At 30.4% G+C, this 27,510-nt stretch overlaps 1 protein-coding gene across 1 annotated transcript; it reads left to right on the top strand.

The window, feature by feature from the left end:
- The first annotated feature begins 582 nt into the window (after positions 1 to 582).
- Positions 583 to 26,740, top strand: LOC114946365 (uncharacterized). Its single transcript, XM_085485538.1, is given in 6 exon segments — positions 583 to 965; positions 1,393 to 1,517; positions 19,181 to 19,565; positions 19,939 to 22,209; positions 22,211 to 23,094; positions 26,727 to 26,740. Coding segments are annotated over 6 exon segments (4,062 nt in total).
- The last annotated feature ends 770 nt before the right edge of the window (positions 26,741 to 27,510 follow it).

Raw genomic sequence — 27,510 nt, 5'->3', positions numbered from 1 at the left:
GCTCTTTTCCGCTCTCTCTCTCGGTTTTTTTCGCCCTCTCTCGCTTTCTCTCGCTGTTTCTCGCCTTCTCTCGTCCTCTTCCGCTCTCTCTCGTCTTCTCTCGCTCTCTCTCTCAGTTTTTTTCGCTTTCTCGCTTCTTCTTGCTGTTTCTCGCTTTCTCTCGTTCTCTCCCGCTCTCTATCGCTCTCTCTCGCTCTCTCTCGCCCTCTCTCGCCCTCTCTCGCTCTCTCTTGCTCTTTCCCGCTCTCTCTCGCACTCTCTCGCGTTCTCTCGCTCTCTCGCTGTTTCTCGCCTTCTCTCGTTCTCTCCCGCTCTCTCTCGTTCTCTCTTGCTTTCTCTCGCTCTCTTTCGGTCTTTCTCGCTTTCTCCCGCTCTCTATCGCTTTCTCTCGCTCTCTCTCGCCTTCTCTCGCTTTCTCTCGCGTTCTCTCGCTCTCTCTCGTCTTCTCTCACTCTCTCTTGCTCTCTCCCGCTCTCTCACGCTCTCTATCGCTCTCTCTCGTGCTCTCCCGGTTTCTCTCTCGCGTTCTCTCGCTCTCTCTCGTCTTCTCTTTACTAAAACGTTATAATTGTTAAGCCGAAAATGCAACAAGAGAGTGAAGCCACTAAAAAATTGATAAAAGAAAAGGTGGATATTAAGAGTATGGCTATGGGAATAACGAAATTAAGGAAAGGTAGCAAGGGAACAGTGATCGTGGGTTGTGAAACCGGCGAGGAGGTGAAAAAATTGAAGGAGACAGTTCAAGCTAAGCTGGGAGAAAATTATAAAGTGATAGAGTCGCCTCAATCAAAACCAAAGATAAAAATTATTAATATAGGTGTAGAAGAGATGAAATTAGATGATAATGAACTTATAAATACGATAAAGATGCAGAATAAAATAGATACAGCAAATATGCGAATTGTGAAGAGAATGATCAAAGAAAGGAGAAATAATCAATCTGAAAGAAAAGGAAATGAAGAAGGGTCAATAATAATAGAAGCAGATGAAGAGACACATGAGCTGATATTGAAGAAAGGAAAGCTAAGTGTAGGATGGAAGAAGTGTCCTGTATTTAATCACATCAATGTTAAAAGATGTTTCAAATGCTGGGGATATTATCATATTGCAAAAAATTGTACGCGAGAGGAAGCATGCTATAAATGTGCAGGAAGTCATAACTCGCGTGATTGTACAGCGACAAAGAAGAAATGTAGTGAATTGTATGTTCAAAAATCGAACATACAATCTGAATATAAGCGACCATGACGCCCTTAGTCCGGAATGTCCGACCTTTAAGAGGGCGCTACGGGAGGAGAAGAGGAGAGCAGGCTGGGAGGACGCTAAATAGCAACCACAGGAAGAAGCGGAGATAATACTATATACAAATGCGCAAAGTTTAATTGCGCACAGAGATGAGATACAACATCAGATCATGAAGAAAATAAATCCTGCGTTCTTAGCATTATCGGAGACCAGAGTGACTGAGGATATCAAAGACAGTGAAGTGAACGTTCCGGGTTATAGTATAGTTAGATGTAATGCTGAGAATAGGCATACGGGAGGAGTTATTTTATACGTTAGAAGCGATATTAAATATGAAATAGTATTAGAGGGAAAAAGAAAATTAGAATCGAATTGTTGGTGTGTTGCGGTAGAAGTAAAAGATAAATTATATAAAGGAGTGATAATGCTAATATATCACTCACCGAGCGCATCGCACGGAGATTTCTTGAGATTTTTCGAGGATATAGTAGAAGAGTTTATAATAAAGGGAGAATGCATGGTAATAAGAGATTTTAATATAGATCTTATAAGAGATTCGTTTTATGCGAATAAACTGCAAACGACAATGCTAAGCTTAAGTATGAAACAATATGTTAACGAACCGACGAGAATTACGAAAGACAGTCAGACAATTATAGATTTGATCTTCGCTAATAATAATAAAATAGTACAGGTAATTCATGAACCTAAAATTACGGATCACGCGTGGCTGAAAGTTGAGCTGAGTGTTAGTAAAACTGAAAGTAAATATAGAGAATTTAGTGCTAGGAATTATAAAGAGTTTGATGAAAATAAATTTGCTATATTAGTGAAAAATAAATTACAAGAAAGCCAGGAATGTCAGTGTGAATGTATGGGTGTCAGTGAGAGGGCGAAAAAACTTGTCGATAGTATAGTGGGTGCGTTAGATGTAATGGCGCCGAGGAAAAAATTTAGAATTCCGAAAGTTTGGGAAGGGAAGAAATGGTTTTCAGACGAAATAAAAGAGGCTGCGGATAGAAGGGATAAGGCATATAGAAGAGCATTGTATGACGATACCGAACAAAATTGGTCGCAGTATAAAATTGAAAGAAATACAGTAGTAAAATTATCTTTTCTGTAATATTAACTTTTTCTGTAATAAAAGAGGAATTTGCGAATATAATAAACAATTCTTTAAGAGAAGGTCTCTGTCCGGAAGGTTGGAAAACCTCTACGATAATACCGATTCCAAAGATAGATAAAGCGAAAAAAGCGAGCGATTATTGGCCTATAAATATGTTACCAATATTTGAAAAAGTGTTAGAATTAGTAGTAAAAGAACATCTTGAAATGTATTTGGAAACTAACGATATTATAACAGAACATCAGTCGGGGTTTAGAAAATATTACTCGTGTGAAACAGCGATTCAAACTGTCATTGACGAATGGAAATTAATAGTAAGCGAAGGAAAAATGGCAGGTGTAATTTTCATGGACCTTAAGAGAGCGTTTGAAACAATAGACAGAGAAAGATTATTAGGAAAAATGTATTATTATGGAATTAGAAGAATGGCCTTAGAATGGTTCAAATCATATTTAAATAATAGGAAACAGCAAGTGCGTTTCAATCATACATGGTCTAAATTATTGACAACAGAATACGGAGTGCCACAAGGCTCGGTACTAGGACCTTTACTATTTATAATATATATAAATGATATAATCGAAGGCTGTCCAGAAGGGTGCAATATAAAAATGTTTGCAGACGACACGCTTATATACGTAAGTGGAGAAAGTAGCACGGATATAGAGATCCTAAAAAAATCATAAAAATGAAAAGGTCAGGCCATGTTCAAAAGAAGGTACTCAAAAATTTAAACGATCTAATAATAAATTATCACGAAAAGTAACTGATATGTTATTCAAGGTGCCAGTTCAAAGTGAACATACGTAAAGTGTATATTATCTAAATTTAATAATAATATATTACCATGAAAAGTAACTGTGATATTTTATTCAAGGTGCAAGTTCACATTGAATATACATACATATAAGTAAAACTGATTACAATTTGATTCTAGAAAATAAGTGCGATATGTTATTCTTAGTGCACAAAATATAATAGTCGTTTATAGAGATTTGATTTGAAATTTATACTAGCCCGTACAATGAAAAATAATTGCTCGTAATTCCAGAGTACCAATTTGTTAATGACTCAGAAAAATAACATGGCGGCCTGCTCTCAAAAAATTATGATGTTTCTCGATGTCCATTTAGAAATAATGTCGAAGCTCTTACAGAATAATTACTACAACATTTGAAATACGAAAAGTATTACATTAGAAGAAGATTAGATTAGAATAAGGATTCAACGTATTTTTAAAAGCTCTACACACACAACGAAGTGAATATACAAAACTATATACAAATACCTTTTTCTTCTGTGTTTCTGAAGAAAATTGTAAGTCAAATGAAACCTTGCACTTTGAGAACCATGTCACTTACTTTTCAGAGTCAAATTGATAAATTTTTTTTGTATTATATATTTTAATGATATTTATTTCTCACTTGTATCTTGAATAATTAATATGTAATTTTTTATTGTATATTACGACAAATAATCAGTAAACTTTTTAAGCGTATAGCTTTATTGTAGTTGACCTGAGAACTGTACATTTATAAATTTTACTTAATATACACCCGTTTCGAGCAACAAGGCAAAGTTTTCTGATCAATAACTTACTCCCTGAAAATACGGTATAACACAAATCGGAAGTTGATACGAAAATTCGTAATTTTACTAAAAAAAGATTGGAGGTTTTTAATTTATACAATTTTCATAACTCTTATTTCAATTATTTATTCTACCCATCGAAAGTTTTTTGAGAGCAGGCCGCCATGTTATTTTTCTGAGTCATTAACAAATTGGTACTCTGGAATTACGAGCAATTATTTTTCATTGTACGGGCTAGTATAAATTTCAAATCAAATCTCTATAAACGACTATTATATTTTGTGCACTAAGAATAACATATCGCACTTATTTTCTAGAATCAAATTGTAATCAGTTTTACTTATATGTATGTATATTCAATGTGAACTTGCACCTTGAATAAAATATCACAGTTACTTTTCATGGTAATATATTATTACTAAATTTAGATAATATACACTTTACGTATGTTCACTTTGAACTGGCACCTTGAATAACATATCAGTTACTTTTCGTGATAATTTATTATTAGATCGTTTAAATTTTTGAGTACCTTCTTTTGAACATGGCCTGACCTTTTCATTTTTATGATTTTTTTAGGATATCACTTACTTTTTAAAGTACAGATATATAGAGCAGCTTTCTAGTAATTCAAGTATCACAAATATATGTATTTTCGATTCTTATCACATAACTTTGTATAAGTAACAATTTATGCAATACAGTTCAAAATAATTGAAATATATGGTATATATGTACATATATAAAATATATAATTATATTATAGTATACATATATATTTTATTTAATCATATATGTAAATGTTTGTATAATTGTAATAACTTTTAACGATACATTGCACATTTATTTCAATTGCAACAGAATGAATTTATATTCTTGTATGAATATTGAAAATAAAGAATGGGCCCCTCCATCGCCCATTCTCGTGAGAACGCAACCATATTTTTCTTCGTCTCTCCGATTTTAACACGACATACATATTTCTGTCTGATAATTTTTTTCTGGATGATACTTTTTGAAATGTCATGAAGCCTAGGTCAAATTAGAAACTTATTGCACTCGTTTTAATGCAGCGCTTACAGCAGCTTTTATAAAGCGCCAGAGCAGCCGATATTTTATTTTGGCGCTTACGGCAACTTTTATACAGCGCTAGAACAGTTGATGTTTTAATGTAGCGTTTACGGCAGCCTTTATACAGCGCCATTATTTAATCTGTTCTAAGAACAATATGTATGCCCCTTGTGCTCCTTTGGGCCATTTTTTCTTGAACACTTCCATATCATTAGAGTAATACCATTCCGATTTTGTGTCAGCTCTCAACATACACGTGTAGTGACCACGATTCATTTCTTCACCTTTGTGAAATATAGCGCTTATTAGCTTGTACTTTTTTTTATTAATCGTGATATTACTCGTCGGCACGGCGGTAATCCGATTGTTGATAATTTTTTTAGAAGCACCATTTACAAAAGTATATAAATTGAGCTGTATTACTACGACGGATAAAGTTGATTCGATTACGGTTTTCTTTTTCAACACGGTGCCCTTACATTCGTTACAATTGCCGTTTATCGTTTCCCATTTAGAAAATTCTACATTAATCAAACTTTGTAGAGTGACACCTTTTTTCCTTTTTAATGTCGAATGTATAGGTAATATTAACAAACTACTGCTTTCCAGCTTAGTTACATTGTAATTACATTTGATATTCGAGCAACATGTTACGTGCTTTAATTCGAGTTTTAATACATCATTGATGTCGGAATACGTCGATATTAGAGCCGTAAAAAATTCCGAAACATCTTGTTGTGTTCGTTCTTCGAAGCGTTTTCCGACAGATCTTCTAACCGCTTGAATGTTGCAATATTTACGTTCACCATACGCGCAGATAGCATCAATCAATGCATTCGATGCTTTATTTTTCAGTATTTGTTGCCTAATACGTACGCAATGAAACGCACATTGTAATATTACATTAGCGTAACACGAAACAGCATCGTTATTGCAAAGGCCATATATTTTCCACGTAACTATACTTTCTGGTTCCTCACAATCATAATTCTGCATATCATCAATGATATTAGAGATATCCCATCGACGATCGTACATTTTCACAACCTTTTTCTCGGACGGATTGATTTGTGGCAGTTCAGATTTGAATATAGATCTCAGTCGATTATATTCTACAATGGCTCTCGAGTTTGCTTTAACTGATGCTGGATTGAAATTTATCAAATGTAGGCCTTCCAATTTACTTACTCGTGACAAACCTACATAGGCTTGACCATCACTGAATACAGTCGTTCCTAAATCCATCATTGCATTGTTACATGTAATTCCTTCGATTATAAATAATTCGACATTCTTTAATTTGTCTCTCAAAGTTTTCAAGACCATGTCTGACAATTGCGTATATTTTGGTGTAGATTCATGACTAACCGGTAGTTGAAACATTCTATGGATTGTCAAGCCATCGATATTGAATGCTGCGATACCCGTGGGAGCAGATATGGCAGTCGTTTTTTCCAAATTTATTCTGATCCAATGTTTAATCGTTTCAATTAGAAAACTTTTCCCTGTACCACCCTCGCCACTTACGTACAGTCGCAGAATTTGATTCTTATCTTGTAAAACTTGGCATACTCCATCAAAGACTCTTTTCTGGTCTTCGTTCAATTGCGACATCATTTGCGATAAATCAATCGGGTCGTCAATCTTACCAAAATCTTCCAGATCTTTCATCGCGTCGTCAGCTTCTATCGGATTACAATCCAGTTCATCGTCATCGGATTTGTCTCTATCTGCTGTTTTCAGATCATTTTCGCGATTCTCGATTAATTCAGCAACGTTCTCAAAAGCTTTCTGTATTTCTTCGAGCCTTTCGTGATATTTCATTGCCTTCGTTAAAACAGACTCTGAATTCTTAAAGGCATCCGTGTAAGTCTCGAATGTACCTTTGAGTTCACTCAAATCTCTCCATGGTTTGAACAGAAGAAGCAGCGAGTAAAAGTATTTTTCGGGCTCAGTTTTTATATTAAATCGATAATGGTTAATTAAATAACCCTTTTTTTGTTTTTTTTAAAATAAACCCGATGCCAGTTTGTAACACTTGACTTCGTCATTATTTGACATCTGTTTCGTAATTTCCCAGAATCTGGCAAAATCGTACAAATTTAATGATTCTAATTCCTGAGGTCTATTTGGATAGTAATCATCGATGAGTGACGAACAGTAAATATTCGTAGAATTTTCATCGAGAGCTTAAATTTCATTAAATGTTTTAACTTTTCTATTTCTCACCTCATTAACATCGATCCATTTGACCATGGTATCATTATCCGTACCGTACAAGGGATTCCCTAATAGTGTATCCGCAGCTTCTAAAGCACCGCATTCTCTGTTATTTAATGAACGCATTGCAAAATTCCACAGTTTCGATGCCAAGGACTTATTCGAATCTATCACTTCAAAGTCTGTATTGCATTTTTCCGACTTTGTCGTGTATTTTGTTAAATATGAGTTTAAAAACTCTGATTTTTCTCTAATAAATTGTATGTCCATATTTCCCTCCCAGGCTAATTTGATAGACGGATTATAATCATTTATAAACCTTTCCGACTCCTTGCGAGGAAGATCGTACAATCTGCTCTTACTGCGTAAATTTTTTCTACCGACTATCGAAGTGATAACGTCTCTTAAAACGAAATTCTCAGTAACTGGCCGAGGAAAATCGAACCGACACTTTCTGTATATATTAGTTTCCGTTTTTTCGTACGCATGCAATACGAGTTATGTTTATGATTCTGATCACTTATTACCGTATCGTACAACGTTGGCGAAACATTTTCATCTGGAATTTCACACGTTACGTATTTTTGAATAAACGTAGCAACTTCTTCATCCGGCGATTTTCCTAATACTGGAGCATCTTTTATCCAAATCATACAATGCATGTGCTGGATACTTCTACGTTGATATTCCAGTCACCAGAAGTAATGAATAACCTTTCCTATTGGATTATCGGACAAACAAATAAAATCAATCATGGCTTTGAATTTTATACACATGAATCTAGAAGTACTTACAAGATCGTATGCGATTAGTTCGCTGATGCTTAACTTCTCTTTATCGGGATTCATATCTCGTTAATATTCACCCAAATCGGACCATTTCCATTCACTAGGACTCAAAGTCAAAAACCACGTCGCTGGACCGTAATGCAAAGTCATGCATTTTACATTATTGGACGGTTGTCGCCAAAATTGATCCGTATTTCTCAATTTTGCGAAAATACTCATTAAATTCGATTCTAATTGGTAACCTTTCAATTCGTTCAAGTATCTACCAACAGTGTATCTCTCTCGTGGGTTAGTAACCATCATCGTATAATAGATACCACTTTTCAACTGTCGGTAGTTAGCATCATTGAGAAGGAAGAACAGATACTGCAGATTCAACCTGAATCTACTATGTTTCGACATCAATCGTGTTCTAATAAATAAATATTCCGGCAATGCAAAGTTTCTATCTTCTCGTTGTCCATTGACACCATCAGGATATAAATCAGGGAAACACATGACATCCAGATATTTATAACGATTATCCATTGGAAAATCTTCAATTTTCACCATTTGATAAAGCTTTAATGCAGATTCGTTATCGATTCTTTTCGCGTGTATTGGGTATATTGTATACTGATCGTTAATATCCGAATGTTCAGTGATTTGTGTGAGAAAAGCCGTACGTTTTAAAACGGTTTGATCATTATTATTTTTGTTTTGCTGTACATTGTACAAATTCAATGCTGGTAATTCCTCAACCACCTCATTTATTTCGTCATTGTCGCTTTCCTCATCGACAATCCGATATTCTGTTTCCTGCAACTTATTCTTTAATAGATCATCAGATGACGCTGGAAGACGAATTTTTGAATAATAAGGATTATTTTCTTTCAACCATTGTAAAGCCTTATACACTTTATTAATATCTACCAAATTTTCCCAAACCACTTTAGATTTCTTGGGTATACCTCGAACGAGAATGTGCAACTCGTGATTCAAATTTATAGGATCTTCCGGAGGACATACCTTATACAATGTTTCTTGTAAAGGCAGAGGCAAATGAAATGTTCTACCTTTGCCTAAACAGAGTTCGATTATATAAGTTTCTTGATTTAAAATATGCTATATTTAAATCATTTAATTATTTTTTTTGTTTAAGTACAATTAACAGCAAAAACTGCATATACGTAGGTATGTATTTGACCATACTGCCATTACTTGAAACAAATACATTATTCGATATTAACAAATTGGAACTCTGGAATTACGAGTAATTATTTTTCATTGTACAGACTAAGTTTAAATTTTTGAGGACCTTCTTTTGAACATGGCTTGACCTTTTCATTTTTATGATTTTTTGGAGATAGAGTGAGAGAGGACGAATGAGGGTAAGAGAAGACGAGATAGGCGAAAGAGGGTGAAAGAGAACGAAAAAGGGTGAGAAAGGACGTACGAGGGTGAAAGAGGTGAGAGAGGGTGAGAGAGGACGAAAGAGGGTGAAAGAGGACGAAAAAGGTCGAAAGAGGGTGAGAGAGAACGAAAGAGGGTGAAAGAGGACGAAAGAGGGTGAGAGAGGACGAAAGAGTGTGAAAGAGGTCGAAAGAAGATGAGAGAGGGCGAAAGAGGGTGAGAAAGAATGAAAGAGGGTGAGAGAGGACGAAAGAGAGTGAAAGAAGGTGAAAGAGGACGAAAGAGGGTAAAAGAGGGTGAGAAAGAATGAAAGAGGGTGAGAGAGGACGAAAGAGAGTGAAAGAGGACGAAAGAGGGTGAAAGAGGACGAAAGAGGGTGAGAGGGAATGAAAGAGGGTGAAAGAAGACGAAACAGGGTGAAAGAGGGTGGAGAGAGAATGAAAGAGGGTGAGGAGAGGAACGAAAGAGGTGAGAGAGAATGAAAGAGGGTGAAAGAGGGACGAAAGAGGGTGAAGAGGACGAAAGAGGTGAGAGGGAATGAAAGAGGGTGAAAGAGGACGAAAGAGGACGAAAGAGGGTGAAGGTAGGACAAAAGAGGGTGAAAGAGGACGAAGGGGGTGAGAGGGAATGAAAGAGGGTTGAAAGAGGATGAGAGAGAATGAAAGAGAGTGAAAGAGGACGAAAGAGGGTGAGAGAGGGCGAAAGAGGGTGAAAGAGGGTGAGGGAGGGACGAAAGAGGGTGAAAAAGCGAAAGAGGTGATGGGAGTGGGGGGTGGGAGTGGGGGTGGGGGTGGGGCGGGATGTGGAGGGAAAGAAGTGCGTGGAATTTTGAGGGAGGTGTGAGTGAAAGGTAGAAGAGATTTTATACGCGGACAGAGAAGAAGAAGAAGAAGAAGAAGAAGAAGAAGAAGAAAGAAAGAAAAGAAGAAGAAGAGAGAAAGAAGAAGACGACGTTACTTCATTTTTCATGAAAAACGTCACTTTTTGACCGCTTGTATCTCCAGAACGGCTTGACCGATTTTATTTTTTCTTGGCTCAAATTACTCGTGGCGATGCCGCCTTTCAGGTTATATTACGTGCAATTCAAAATTTTTTATATTTTAGTAGTTCTACACCCCCAAAAAATGGACTTTGATGGTGCAGGATAAGGAGACTTGTAGTGTCTTTTAAGGTCTTTTAGGGTTTGAACATGGCCGGAGACACTACCGCGTCTCCTGATAAAATTGAGCACGGCTTTTAATATAATCGAACGTTGGATGAATATAAATAAGTTAAAAATGAATGCAAGTAAAACGAAGTATATGATAGTTAGAAGTATTCGAAAAGAATTGAGAGGTAATACTATTTTGAAATGTCTGGACGGAATTGAAATAGAGCGTGTAGAGACTATGAAATATCTAGGTATAATTATCGATGACAGACTTCGATTTCAAGATCACTGTGATTATATGTTAAAGAAAATAGGTAAAAAAACGAGTTTCTTAAATAGAGTAGGTAATTACATATCAGTGTATACTAGATGCATTATATATAAGACAATCATAGCTCCTCATTTTGAGTATTGCGCGACGATATTAATAGGCATGGGGGAGACGCAGATAACCCAACTGCAGAAGGTACAAAACAGAGCTATGAGGATAATACTTCAATGTGATAGATACACCAAAGTGGAAGACATGCTAGAGGCGTTGCAATTTATGTCAGTAAGACAAAGATTGCAATATAATATATGTATATTTATTTTCAAGATATTGAATAACCTGTTACCAATTCAGTTAAGAAATAAGTTACAAATAGTAGGGAACAAATGCGATAGGGAAACAAGACAAGCGGGTAATATCGAAATTCAATTTCGAAAAACAAGGAGTGCACAGAAAAGTTTGTTTTATGAAGGAAGTATATTGTATAACGTCCTGCCAGTAGAAATTAAAACTTGCGATAAGCTCGAATTATTTAAAAGAAGATTAAAAGCGCATATCTTACATATGTAAATGTTAAATGTAAATGTTAAACTGTATAAGAAAATAGCTGAGAAAGCTAAATAAAAGCTCATCAATCAATCTCGTGTGTGAAGATGAGAAAGAGCAAAAAGGATAGAAAAAAGCGAGAGAAGGCGAGACAGAGAATGGGGAAGAGAGAAATTGCGAGAGGTAGCAAGAGAGAGCGAAAGAGAGCGAGATAGTACAAAAAGAACGAGAAAAGGCGAGAAACGGGGAGAAAAAGGGAGAGCGAAGAGAGAGAGAGAGAAGAGAAAGAAAGGGAGCGTAAGAGGGCAAGAGAGGGCGTAAGAGAGCGTGAGAGTAGACGAGAAAATGCAAGAGAAAACGTGAAAGAGCGAGAGAGAGAGCAAGGAAAAGCGAGAAAAACCGAAAGAGAACGAGAGAGAGCGAGAGAAAGTGATAGAAGGCGAGAGAGAGTGAGAGAAAACAAGAGAAGGCGTGAGAGAACGTGAGAGAGCGAGAGAGAGCGAAAGAGAACGAGAAAAGCCGGGAGATAATGACAGAGTGAGAAAAAGCGAGAAAAAGCGAGAGAAGGCAAAAGAGAGTGAGAGAAGACGAGAGAGAGCGAGAGATGGCGAGGGAGAACAAGAGAGAGAGAAAGGAAAAAGGAGGGAGAGAGAGAGAGAGAGAGGAGGATGAGAGAGGGGGTGGGGTGCGTAAGAGAGCAAGAGAAGGCCAAAGTGAGTGAGAGAGAGCGAATGAAGGCGAGAAAGAACGAAAGAGAACGACAGAAAGCGAGAGAGAGCAAGAGATGGCAAGGTAGAGCGAGAAAGAGAGAGGGAAAGAAAGAGGGGGAGAGAGAGCGAGAGAGTGCGTGAGAGGACGAAAGAAAACGAGAGAGAGCGTAAGAGGACGATAGAAAACGAGAGAAATCGTGAGAGAGCGATAGAAAGCGATAGAGAGCGAGAGAAAGAAAAAGAGTAGGTTTGAAAAGATTTTACATATGTAAACTTCGATATATATTATATACATATATGTATTATTTATGTATATTTGTTTGTATACACACACACATATACGTATGTAATATAGACGCACATGCATATTTTCACGGGTACACAATGCATTTCATATACAATATATATGCTTCATTGTACTAAACAACTAAAAACATAAAGATTTTTATATGTATAAACATGCGTATGTACAATGCATTCCATACATGTTGTACTAAACAGTACAAAAACGTAAAGAGTTTATGTTTGTATATACGCATATACAACGCATTCCATACATGTCATATGTACTAATCAAAACAAAAACATAAAGAATTTAAGAGCAAGAGAAATAGTTTTATCACTTTTACGCAGACCGTGCGATAACAGTGTGACTCATCTCTACAGTTTCTGTGATTGTTAGTGATAGTGAAGTATTGGAGCTATAAATATTGGTGAAGTGAATATTGAAAGGTAATTTTTATCTCTGTATTATTTTTTAAATTTCATATATGCATATACGTAAAATATAATTTAATAATTTTAAAGATTATTTAATAGGGAGTATAGGAATATATATATATATATATATATATATATATCAAAGTATATATATATATATATATATATATATATACTTTGACACAAATTTGTATGTATATTGGGACATATTTAATTTAATATATGTTTAGATTTCAAAAAACCAATAACTTAAAAGAATATCCGGGAAAAAATATTTCATATATAAGCATATATAAATATATATATATATATACATATATATATAAGAAATATATATAAATATATATGATTATATATTATTATACAAAATAATAATGCTCCCAAGTGGTCATCCATCTAAATATTGATCATGTTTAAGCATTAGTTAACTTCAGCGATCGGACGATAACTTTACTTTTAAATCGAGTTTTATTTAATTATACATTTATATATATTTTTATATAAATTATATATATATATATGTGTATATATATATATATATATGTGTATATATATATATATATATGTGTATATATATATATATATGTATATTTGATAATATATATATATATATATATATATATATATATATATATATATATATATATATATATTTATATACATTCACGTTTAATTATACATGAACCATTTTTACCTGGGTAGAATTAAAAGAAGAGTAAATTGAACTTTTCGTTAAATAAAATTATAGGATTGTAAATAAATATAATTGTAAATAAATACAACGCAAAAAATTATTGTAACTTGTTTACTTTGTTTTGTTTATTTCTAGTCAAGATAATTATTTATAAAAATTAATCATTATCAAAAATAATATTTTCTCAAAATTATATTTATAATTGAAGTTGATATTTTCTTTGACCAAAAACCGGCATGTAATTTAAATGTTCCTTTATTAATTATGTAATGGTCGAAACGTTGTGTTTTAATTAATAAAGGAATATTTAAATTACATGCCAGTTTTTGGTCGAGGAAAATATCAACCTCAATTTTGAATTCTCAACTAGCGATTAAATATTATTTACTGTTATATTTATAAATTATATATTCATTCATCTTTATAACGCGAGAAAGAAACTTTAAATACAATAAAAAAGAAATAATATAAAAATTTCGTGTTAAGTAAATGTAGGAAAATGTAACGTGTAATGTATTTTCAAAATGTAATTATAAACTTCGCTTTTGATAGCAAACTCAATTATACTAACTAAAAAATTATTTAACAAAAAAGTTGTACAAAACATTTATTTTAATTTTCTAGATTTAGCGTACAAAAAATAATATCAAATAATTATACCAAGTAAAAGTAAAAATTTGTATATCATAACAAAAATAATTGTTTTATGTATTTACGCTAAAGAAGTTGTAAACCTATGTAGAATAGTAATAATAAAAAAAAATAATATAAAACACAAAAAAAACAAAATTAAATATTAATAAAAAATTAAAAATTAAAAGATTATGCAAATTAATTTTTAATTTTTATGTAAATATGTACATATATTTATATAATTTATACTTTTAAATAAAAATATGAATAACTTTAATTATCTTAAATTTATTTAATTAACTTAAACTTACACGTATATATACCAGAATAATTATATATTTTAAAATTATATATATACATATTCGTACATAATTTTTAAAATATTAATTTAAAAAATTAAAAAACTTAAAGTTAGAAAATAAAAATTAAAAAAAACAAAAGTAAAAAATATTTTAATATATAAATGAGCGTTGTTAAATATTTGTCTGGACGTTACAATTATAATCCTCTAATTTTATTTTAAAAGAATTTTAATATTTTAATTTATAACATGTCTCTTTTCTTAATTTCATATTCTATACAAGTTTCGTGTCATAGTACTTTTAAATAATGTTTATAATTTTAGTATTGTTTTAAATTTTACATTTTTTAAAGGAGTCGGGTTGGCAGTTGATGCGATAGTTGGCGGTAGTTACAACAAAGTAAGTACAGGATCAAGTAAGTACTTTAATTATATTTTTATTTTTATTTAATTGAAAAAAATACAGAAAATAATAAAATGGTAATTAAAAATATAATAAAATTATCAAATTACGATATGAATATTATAAAACAAAATAATATGTGGTTGGAAGATATTCATATCGATACATTTCATTCTATATTAAAAAATTGCTCTTCTTTTTGTCCTCGTGATACATGGAGGATTCAATGTCCCGAAACAATAGAGCCTATTTCAGCTATGCAAGAACATATACAAATTTTGCATAGTAGTACATTCAAATATGATGGTCATTGGATATGCAGTTATTATGATACTAAATATAATTCAAATATGAATGGTAATGGATATGCAGTTATTATGATACTAAATATATATATATATATATGATTCATTAAATTATGGAAAACTGCATGCTCATCATGAAATATATTTAAAAAAATTGTATCCGTTTTTTAATTTCAAAAAAATAATATTAAATTTCCTAAAGTGCAACAACAACCAAATGGAAATGATTGTGGTGTTTGCAATTGCTTTTGCTGTATCATTATTATTTGGTTTAAAACCAGATATTATAAACTATGAACATTCTTTGATGAGAAGTCATTTATTTAAAATTTTTGATACTAATATAATTGAACATTTTCCACAAAATTGTATTAATAACATTCCAGAAAATGTTCCACATTTAAAAGTAGTAGAACGTAGAAGAGTAGATGCATATCAAAAACGAATAGAAAGAAAATATAAAAAAGAACAAAATCAGCACCAAAACGAAAAAGAAATATCTCAGAAAGACAAATGTATAAAAGATGAAACTTTATCTAAAAAAGATATGATAACCGTTAAAAATATTACATCTGAAAATGGCATAGATAGAAAAAAATGTTTGCTTGTAAAAGATATTTTGTCTGTAAAAGACATCACACCTATCACATCTAAAGAAAGTAGATATGGAAAGAAATATTTGTCTCCAAAAGACATCGGATCTTTAAAAGGCAGTAAATGTTTGTCTGAAAAAGAGGATACACCTACAGAAGTTAAGTGTGAAAAAGAATATTTGTCTGGAAAAATTGTGTCTGGAAAAGATACCGTGTTCGTAAAAGACATCACATCTGAAGAAGATAAGTGTGAAATAAAGTGTTTGTCTGAAAAAGACATCATGTCTGTAAAAGACATCACATCTGAAGAAGATAAGTGTGGAATAAAGTGTTTGTCTGAAAAAGACATCATGTCTGTAAAAGACATCATCACACTTGCAGAAGTTAAATGTGAAAAAAAATGTTTGTCTAGGAAAGACATCGTGTCTGTAAAAGACATTACATTTAAAGAAAATAGGTGTAAAATAAAGTACTTGTCTGAAAAAGATATTATGTCTGTAGAAAAAAACATCACATATGAAAATGATATATGTATAAAAAATACTTTGTTTGTAAAAGATAGAATAATTGAAAAAGAGTGGTGTAGAAAAAAAGCATTGTCTCTCGAGGACATTACAAGTGAGAGAAAGAAAAGTAAAAGAGAACATTTGTCAGCAATTAAGACTGGTGTTAAAAAAAATATTAAACGTAAATTTTGTGAAGTAAACATTGTTAATCGTGGCGTTAAACGCATGAAATATTCACATAATATATTAAAAAAGCGTGCAACAAAACGAAAAGCATATACATGTAATTTATTAGAAAATGTACATACTGTAAAACGTTTAAAATGTGCAAAAAATGAAAAAAATGATGAGCATGATGCTTTATACAAAAAGCGTAAATGTAAGAGATTGAAAAAATGTAATATACATTGTTCTACAAATGAAAAATTATGTAATATAATATTATCAAATTACGACATAAATATTATAAAGCAAAATAATATGTGGTTGGGAGATATTTATATCGATGCATTTAATACTATATTAAAAAATGGCTCTTCTTTTTGTCCTCGTGATACGTGGAGGATTCAATATCCCGAAACAATAGAGCCTATTTCAACTATGCAACATCATATACAAATCTTGCATAGCAGTACATCGAAATATGATGGTCACTGGGTATGCAGCTATTATGATACTAAATATATATATATATATATATATATGATTCATTAAATTATAGAAAACTGCATGCTCATCATGAAATATATTTAAAAAAATTGTATCCATTTTTTAATTTCAATAAAAATAATATTAAATTTCCTAAAGTACAACAACAACCAAATGGAAATGATTGTGGTGTGTTTGCAATTGCTTTTGCTGTATCATTATTATTTGGTTTAAAACCAGATATTATAAACTATGAACATTTTTTGATGATAAATCACCTATTTAAAATTTTTGAAACTAACATAATTCAACATTTTCCACAAGATTGTACTAATGGTATTCCGAACAATGTTCCACATTTAAGCGTAGTGGAACGTAGAAGAGTAGATGCGTATCGAAAACGTGTGCAAAGAAAATATGAAACTCAAGAACAATATGATCTTCGAATCAAAAAACAATTAATGTATGATAAACTTGAAGAAAATAGAATTAAAAATCGTGCAGCAAAACGAAAAGCATATGCATATAATTTATTAGAAAATCGTGCTATAAAGCGTTTAAAATATGCAAATGATAGAAATGATAAACGTGAAAAAAAAACGTAAATATTATGTTTTATATAAGAAACATGAATGTGAAAGATTGGTAAAATATAATATACGTTTTCCTACAAATAAGAAATTATCTAATAAAAAATATTATAAAAACCACACGAAATATATAAAAAAAAGCAAAAAAATTGTATAGCTAATAAAATATGTTGGAAATATAAGCGTATGTATTTAAAAGAAAATAGAATTGGAATTTTGCAATCAATGGAAACATATGTTAAAATCCTCTTACGAAATATTAAAGGATCTTCAATAGAAAAAAAAAGACTACGAGCAGAACGAATAATTAAATGGTGTATACACGCTAGAGAAAAATACATAATAATCTTAAGAAAAACATTGGCATTATTAAGAGAGAAAGCAGAAGTATGTTTAAGTCGCGCTAATAAATGTAATGATGATATTACTTCCAATAATTATAATCAAGCTTTATGTGGTTCAAGTAAACATACTGCTTCCACAGAATCATATTTTTTTGAAAGTAATTACAAGTATATTGAATTTAAGGAAGCATTAATAATAAATAAAAATGGACAAGTAACTAATGTTTTACCAATAACGACAAAATGTACACGTAATAAAACAACAATATTTTGGAAATGTGGATCTCTATGTAGAATAAATGATGCTATTATAATTGAACGATTCAAACAATTTTTAACAACAATATCAAAGTGTTCAAAAGTGAGAAATATTTCTACATTTATTAAATCAATCGAAACATGTTCATATTCATATAGACAATCGAATAAACTTGGTCATTCGCAAGTATGTTACATTGATCCAAAATTATGTAAATCTAAATTGTTGGCTTTGCATTTCTTGTCACCACATTATCCAAAAGTGAGATATATACAAAGACTTGCTTCTCGCTTGACATATTATTACGACAAACTATTAAAATTGGACGAAGCTTTACATTCTGGTGATGTGCAAATTTTGGACAAAATTGTTGATAATATATGTAGGAAAAGTATGTTTACCGATGCTAATATCGAAACAGTTATAAACTTAAATGAAGATGAAATATTATTAAAGTATTCGAAAGCTTTTACCGTATTGACAAAACGGTCTACAGATACACCTCAATTTGTATGTTTATCTTGTGAAAAACTTTGCTTTAAACGAAATGTTTTTAATGTGGGAAAATTAAGAAAGTCTTTATCAGGAAAACAATGGAAGAAATTAATAAACTACTTGCATATTGATTTAAAAAGTACAGAGTTATATATTTGCCGATACTGTTTGACATACTTTCGTAAAAGCACTTTACCACCAATATGTATTTTGAATAATTTATACGTTGACAAAACACCAGACGTAATAACTACATTAAATGAATATGAAAAAATTTTGATACAAAGAGCAAAAGCTTTTCAAGTTGTACAGAAAATGGGAACAGTATCAAAGAAAAATTTACCACAATCACATCTTCAAAGTAAAGTTAAAGGCAGAACGTTTCACTTACCATTGCCAGTAAATAAAACGATAAAAAAAATTTGTAACCCAACAGACGTATTAAATTATGATCACGAATTATACATTGTAGTTCGTGGTGTTCCAACTAAATCTAAAATAATGTGGGAAAATTTAGTAAATGTTAAAAAAATTTATGAAGTATTAACATGGTTCAAAAAACACAATCCGTTATATACAGCAATTGAATTACCAAAATCACATGATGATCTATTAACTGACAAACTAAACGACGTCGAATATCAATTGAATGATAATGTGGAACAAATTCAGCAAGCATTATTGACACAGATTACGGATCCGGACACGTATTACGAACAGTTTACTATTTATCCAATGTATGATAAAAGAACAAATGAGAGTGCAACAGCGTTGTATCAAATGTTAAGAGTTGAAAATATTCCAATAGATGGTCGAGATAAAACTTTGGATCTTTTGTGCTTTCCCGATTTATATCCATTTGGAAAAAATGGTCAATATGAAGAAAGACCAATACGTCTGTCAGATAGCGAGTTTATCAAATCACGATTAATGTCCAAACATTCTCAATTTCGTTTAAATATACAGTATATATTTTATTTATTGAATAATGCAAATATTCGACAATTAAATAGTGGTATTTATCATAAAATGAATATAGTGAATTTGAGAGAACGATTTAGCAAAAAGCTTCTTGAATGCAATGTCAGAAAATAAATTAGAAGGAAACATAAGTACAATATTTTCAAGACTTTGCAACAGTGAACAATATTGGCGCAAACCTAGATGTGATTTAAGTTGTATGATCTATTATTATGGACCTGCTACCTGGTTTTTAACTCTAAGTCCAAGCGAATGGCTGTGGTCACATATAATTGAATATCTTCGAGAAATAAATCCTAATATGTCCACAAAATCTGCGAATGAACTTATTGCATTTGATCTCGTGTCCGTATCTAGATATATGGAAAATCAATTTCACGCTATGCTCGATTTCATATGTTCGAGTGATCATCCGATTGGTGAAGTAACACATTACTTTTGGAGACGTGAGTATCAAGGTAGAGGTACTCAACATTTTCATTTATTAGTATGGATAAAAGACGCTCCTTTAATCGGCGAATCTTCTAATGAAGAAATTGTTAAGTTTCTATTAAAATATATATCATGTAAATTACCCGATAAAGATATTTCACCTTTATTATATCGAAGAGTCAATACTCATCAACGTCACGTTCATAATAATTACTGTTTACGATGTAAGAAAAGTAAAAAGCGTGTTACTCGTGTTTGTCGATTTGGATTTCCACGTCTAGTCACCAAAAATCTAATTTTAAAAGATCTAGTATCGTCGATAGCAGGAAGAAGAACTTTAAAAGCAAAAAGCAGATTATACGATCTTCCACGAGAAGAAAAAGAAAAGAATATTAATGATTACAATCCTGTAATTTTAACTGCATGGGAAGGTAACATGGATATGCAATTTATTGGTGAAAAATCAACTTTGTTAAATTGGTACTGTACAAAATATACTACAAAATCTGAGTCGAGTTATGCAAATAATACATTCGAAGCAGTTAACTCTACGAAATCATTACGTAGTCGTCTTTGGAACTTTGCAATGCGTAATTTAAATAACAGAGAATGTGGTGCTCTAGAAGCATGCGACACACTTCTCGGTATATCACTATATGGAATAGATCCATGTACAACAATTAGATGGCTAGATGTTAATCAAATTAGAAGCCGAAAAATAAAAACACTTAAAGAAATTAAATTGTTGGACGCAGATTCAACAGACATTTTTTGTAAATCAATGATTGATTATTACTATCCAACTAGACCACAAGAACTCGAATCGTTGAGCCTTTATAATTTTGCGAAATGGTATGATATTACAAAGAAAATACCTGCCAATAATTTTTATACTTTGAAAGGTGAAGGTAAATATCCACATTATATTAAGAAAAGACAGCGTGGATATCTGGTGAATCATTATAAATACAATGTTGAAATGCAACCAGAAAAATATTACTATTCGTTATTATTATTATTCAAACCATGGAGAGATTTATCAGAAATAAAATCAGAATATTCTACTTATGCAGAAGCATTTTTAAGTATATATTCGCAACTACCAGAAGCAATATCTTATCATGAAAAAATTGTTAATGATCAAAATTACTTGAAAAATATTAAAGAAAATATTGAGAATTATTTAAATAAAATAGTAAAATCACAAGAGGAAAATAAGCAATCTAATAATAAAACAGAATTTCTTGCTTTGGAAGCAGGAAATGCTATGCAAGAATTTAGAGATGTTTTAGCTAAACCAGACGAAACAAATATCGATGATTTAATTTCTGGGCTAAATGATGATCAAAGGAAAGTATTCGATACCATTACAAATACCATTAAATCTGATTCGAAATGCTTGAGACATTATGTAAGTGGCGAAGGTGGAACAGGCAAAAGTTATCTCATAAATACTATTAAATGTTGGGTGAAACAAAATTTAAATAAGGATGTTGCGGTAGCTGCACCCACGGGTATTGCTGCCTTTAATATTGATAGACTTACTATTCATAGACTTTTTCAATTACCAGTGGAGCATGGCTATATTCCTAAATACAGACAATTATCCGACGTTGTTTTAAAAACATTAAGAGATGAATTAAAGAATACTATTCTTTTTATAATCGATGAAATATCAATGGTATCAAATATCACTTTTATATATATACATCTTAGATTAACAGAAATATTCAACACGTTTGATGACGATGATGGATGGTTCGGGAAAAAGCACATATTATTATTAGGTGATTTATTACAATTGCCACCAGTACGCGAAGAGTCTGTTTTTATTAATATGAGTAAAGCTAAGACAGAAAAATATTTGGAAACATTAGGAGCTACAAATTTATGGAATGATTTGTTTACTTATGATGAACTTAGGATTAAAATGCGTCAAAAAAGTGATATCAGTTACAGAGATTTACTTTCTAGAATTCGACTTGGAATTGTAACAGATACTGATATTGAAACATTGAATTCGAGAAAAATAAACTTTAAATCTACATCATGTAATGATAGATTAGAAGAATTATGTAATTATATTGCAAAATTGCCGTGCGATCCAGTGTGCTTGTTACCAACATGTAATTTATGTAATGTTCTTAATACCGCAATGTTGGAACGCATACCTTCTGAAAATATTTCATTATTAGCATTGTATTGATTGTCCACAATATTTAAAGAAAAAAATATTAAAAATTATTGGTGCAGATGATGAGGATAGTACGAAAACTGGTGGACTGTCAAATGAGATAATTGTGAAAATAGGGGCAAAAATTATGCTACGTAGAAATATCGACGTCACATTAGGACTTGTTAATGGAACTATTGGTACAATTACGAAATGTTTACGTAATATTGATAATAAGGATGTAAATACATTAACAATTGCTTTATCGAATGGAAAAGAATTCAATATAGAACGTGTAAGTGTCAAATTTGAAGTAATGGACAAAGCATACATTATTCGAAAACAATTTCCATTGTCACTTAGTTATGGAATAACAATTCATAAGAGTCAAGGCTTAAGTTTGAATTCGATTGTTATTGATGCAGGAAATCTTATTTTCAGTTGCGGTCAAACATATGTGGCATTGTCACGAGTCACATCTATAGAAGGATTACATTTGATAAATTTTGATCCAGGATCTGTAAAAGCTAATGAATTAACCATTGTTGAATATAATCGTTTAAGAAACTTATATCGTCAAGATATAGAAAGCATTATTGTGCAAAAAAATCAATGCAATAAGATTAAAGATCGACAATGGACAGTGTCTGTCCGATTTCTTGCTGGACAGGAAATTTATGAAGAATCAACAAATCTTGAAAATATTTCATTAACGTCCATTAAAGGCTTTATCAATACAGATAATGTTTCTTGCTATGCAAATACCGTTTTACAATGTATTGTACATAATACTGTTATTAGAAAATTATTATTACAACACGATGAAACAGATGTTATGAAGCAATTAATTAACGATTATATTGGTGACAAGAATGTATTAAACAGTATGAGTATAAGACAATTTCTTGGTAATTCATTTTTACTGAATGTTCAACGAGATGCGGCAGAATTTTTAATAGCGCTCTGTGCAAAGATTACAATTCTTAAAGATATCATTGAACACGACTTTTCTACAACAATCCGTTGCAAAAAATGTAATTACACAAACGTTAATAAGCAAAAAAATATAATAGCTACACTTACTATTCCCACAAATCTAAAACAGAGCATAGATATGCAATATTTAATGAAACACAACTTTTCTCATTGGATATCTGTCGAAGGAATGTGTGAAAATTGCAAAGAAAACAATCAATTGCTTATTAAATATGATATATGTTCTTTTAAAAAAATAATTGTAATGCAATTGATGATATTTTCATCAAATGATAAAGACACGTCTAGAATTATAAATAAATGTAACATTAAAGGTCTTTCAACTGCCAAAATATCTATTGGAACAAACTTTTATAAAGTCGTTAGTGCAATATTTCATCATGGAAATAATTTACATGAAGGTCATTACACAAACATGTTAAGAGACTATAAAAGTAATAAATCAAAATGGTTTTATGTTAATGATGAATCCATTTCATGTAAACAATGGCCACGAGGTGGTAAGAATTTATATATATTGTTTTTAGAACAATGTGAGTAAATTTTATCTATTAATATGTTATATAATATTCTCACATATCAGTGATATTAATACATATGTATAAAAAATAGAGGAATTAATAGAATGTTTATTAAATTTCTAAATTATAATAATTAATAAATATTCCTTATAATTATAAATATACACTAGTGCTCGATACAAAAATATAAACATTTAAATAAATTATTAAGCTTCACGATATACTTATTAATGAAATCATTATTGATTAAAATCATACATTGATATGAATAATTTGACATTTTAAGAAAAAAAATAAATTTAAAAAAAATGTGTAACATATTACACAAAGAATTTTATTTTGAATTTAAAAAATATACAAAAATCATTAAATAAAATCCACATGTATATATAAAAAAAAATAGTGTGTGTGTGTATTTATATAATTTTTTAATTGCACGCATGTATACTGACAATATATATACGTTTGTATCTTAAAACAATAAAATGATTAATGATCAATGATTATCCACATCATCCATGAAGTACCACCATTGGCATATTAAGTTTTTAAAAGTGAATTGTTGTCTGGCGCCATATACTACATTGTATTATTTAATATTGTATCTAAGAGTAAAAAAAGAATCAATGGATAAATATAAATATATAAATAATAATTCAATAAACAGTGGCTATCTTATCATTCATATATGACTTTTAAATTTTTGGGATAGTATAAAACTTTTTCTTGACCAAAAATTATGAATCAAAAATAAAAAAATCAAGAGAATATTTATTATTTCTGATATATTTCTAATATAAAATTCTAATGTGTGGCATATTTTCTATTTTTAAAACATAGTTAAAATTTTTTAATTTTTCCAAGTTCTAGAAACAAACATTTATTTGTTGCAGCCAAAGTCATTACAACTTTTTAATAATAATTTTCCAAATTATTTGAAAATCAGCTTTTAAAAAAAGGATGTGATATTAATTTTAGTTTTCTAAAATAGATAGTAGAGAATTACAGCAATTAGTAAGTGATATTAATCTAATATTTGTGAAAAAATGTCTCGCGAGAAATTAATGAAAGAAGAACACGCAGGCATATTTAGAAATGTTCAAGAGAATTATCTACAATTTTGTATAACTGCTACCGAGGAAATTAGTAAAAAATTATCTATTAAAAATAGATTAAAAATTTTCCAACAAAATATAGTATTCTACATATAGTATTGATAAAGAAACATTATTTAATGATATTTTCTTTTTCATTTAAATCCTCGGTGGTATTAATAACAATGCTTTAAAAATTATATAATTCTTTATATAATTTTTAAAGCATTGTTATTAATACCACTGAGGATTTAAATGAAAAAGAAAATATCATTAAATAATGTTTCTTTATCAATACTATATGTAGAATACTATATTTTGTTGGAAAATTTTTAATCTATTTTTAATAGATAATTTTTTACTAATTTCCTCGGTAGCAGTTATACAAAATTGTAGATAATTCTCTTGAACATTTCTAAATATGCCTGCGTGTTCTTCTTTCATTAATTTCTCGCGAGACATTTTTTCACAAATATTAGATTAATATCACTTACTAATTGCTGTAATTCTCTACTATCTATTTTAGAAAACTAAAATTAATATCACATCCTTTTTTTAAAAGCTGATTTTCAAATAATTTGGAAAATTATTATTAAAAAGTTGTAATGACTTTGGCTGCAACAAATAAATGTTTGTTTCTAGAACTTGGAAAAATTAAAAAATTTTAACTATGTTTTAAAAATAGAAAATATGCCACACATTAGAATTTTATATTAGAAATATATCAGAAATAATAAATATTCTCTTGATTTTTTTATTTTTGATTCATAATTTTTGGTCAAGAAAAAGTTTTATACTATCCCAAAAATTTAAAAGTCATATATGAATGATAAGATAGCCACTGTTTATTGAATTATTATTTATATATTTATATTTATCCATTGATTCTTTTTTTACTCTTAGATACAATATTAAATAATACAATGTAGTATATGGCGCCAGACAACAATTCACTTTTAAAAACTTAATATGCCAATGGTGGTACTTCATGGATGATGTGGATAATCATTGATCATTAATCATTTTATTGTTTTAAGATACAAACGTATATATATTGTCAGTATACATGCGTGCAATTAAAAAATTATATAAATACACACACACACTATTTTTTTTTATATATACATGTGGATTTTATTTAATGATTTTTGTATATTTTTTAAATTCAAAATAAAATTCTTTGTGTAATATGTTACACATTTTTTTTAAATTTATTTTTTTTCTTAAAATGTCAAATTATTCATATCAATGTATGATTTTAATCAATAATGATTTCATTAATAAGTATATCGTGAAGCTTAATAATTTATTTAAATGTTTATATTTTTGTATCGAGCACTAGTGTATATTTATAATTATAAGGAATATTTATTAATTATTATAATTTAGAAATTTAATAAACATTCTATTAATTCCTCTATTTTTTATACATATGTATTAATATCACTGATATGTGAGAATATTATATAACATATTAATAGATAAAATTTACTCACATTGTTCTAAAAACAATATATATAAATTCTTACCACCTCGTGGCCATTGTTTACATGAAATGGATTCATCATTAACATAAAACCATTTTGATTTATTACTTTTATAGTCTCTTAACATGTTTGTGTAATGACCTTCATGTAAATTATTTCCATGATGAAATATTGCACTAACGACTTTATAAAAGTTTGTTCCAATAGATATTTTGGCAGTTGAAAGACCTTTAATGTTACATTTATTTATAATTCTAGACGTGTCTTTATCATTTGATGAAAATATCATCAATTGCATTACAATTATTTTTTTAAAAGAACATATATCATATTTAATAAGCAATTGATTGTTTTCTTTGCAATTTTCACACATTCCTTCGACAGATATCCAATGAGAAAAGTTGTGTTTCATTAAATATTGCATATCTATGCTCTGTTTTAGATTTGTGGGAATAGTAAGTGTAGCTATTATATTTTTTTGCTTATTAACGTTTGTGTAATTACATTTTTTGCAACGGATTGTTGTAGAAAAGTCGTGTTCAATGATATCTTTAAGAATTGTAATCTTTGCACAGAGCGCTATTAAAAATTCTGCCGCATCTCGTTGAACATTCAGTAAAAATGAATTACCAAGAAATTGTCTTATACTCATACTGTTTAATACATTCTTGTCACCAATATAATCGTTAATTAATTGCTTCATAACATCTGTTTCATCGTGTTGTAATAATAATTTTCTAATAACAGTATTATGTACAATACATTGTAAAACGGTATTTGCATAGCAAGAAACATTATCTGTATTGATAAAGCCTTTAATGGACGTTAATGAAATATTTTCAAGATTTGTTGATTCTTCATAAATTTCCTGTCCAGCAAGAAATCGGACAGACACTGTCCATTGTCGATCTTTAATCTTATTGCATTGATTTTTTTGCACAATAATGCTTTCTATATCTTGACGATATAAGTTTCTTAAACGATTATATTCAACAATGGTTAATTCATTAGCTTTTACAGATCCTGGATCAAAATTTATTAAATGTAATCCTTCTATAGATGTGACTCGTGACAATGCCACATATGTTTGACCGCAACTGAAAATAAGATCCTGCATCAATAACAATCGAATTCAAACTTAAGCCTTGACTCTTATGAATTGTTATTCCATAACTAAGTGACAATGGAAATTGTTTTCGAATAATGTATGCTTTGTCCATTACTTC

The sequence above is a fragment of the Nylanderia fulva genome, unplaced genomic scaffold (genome assembly GCF_048542155.1).
Source record: "Nylanderia fulva isolate GAGA-0341 unplaced genomic scaffold, ASM4854215v1 Scaffold374, whole genome shotgun sequence".
NCBI classification, from domain to species: domain Eukaryota; kingdom Metazoa; phylum Arthropoda; class Insecta; order Hymenoptera; family Formicidae; genus Nylanderia; species Nylanderia fulva.
The sequence above is the reverse complement of the archived record's forward strand: the minus strand, read 5'-3'. Positions and strand labels throughout refer to the sequence as shown.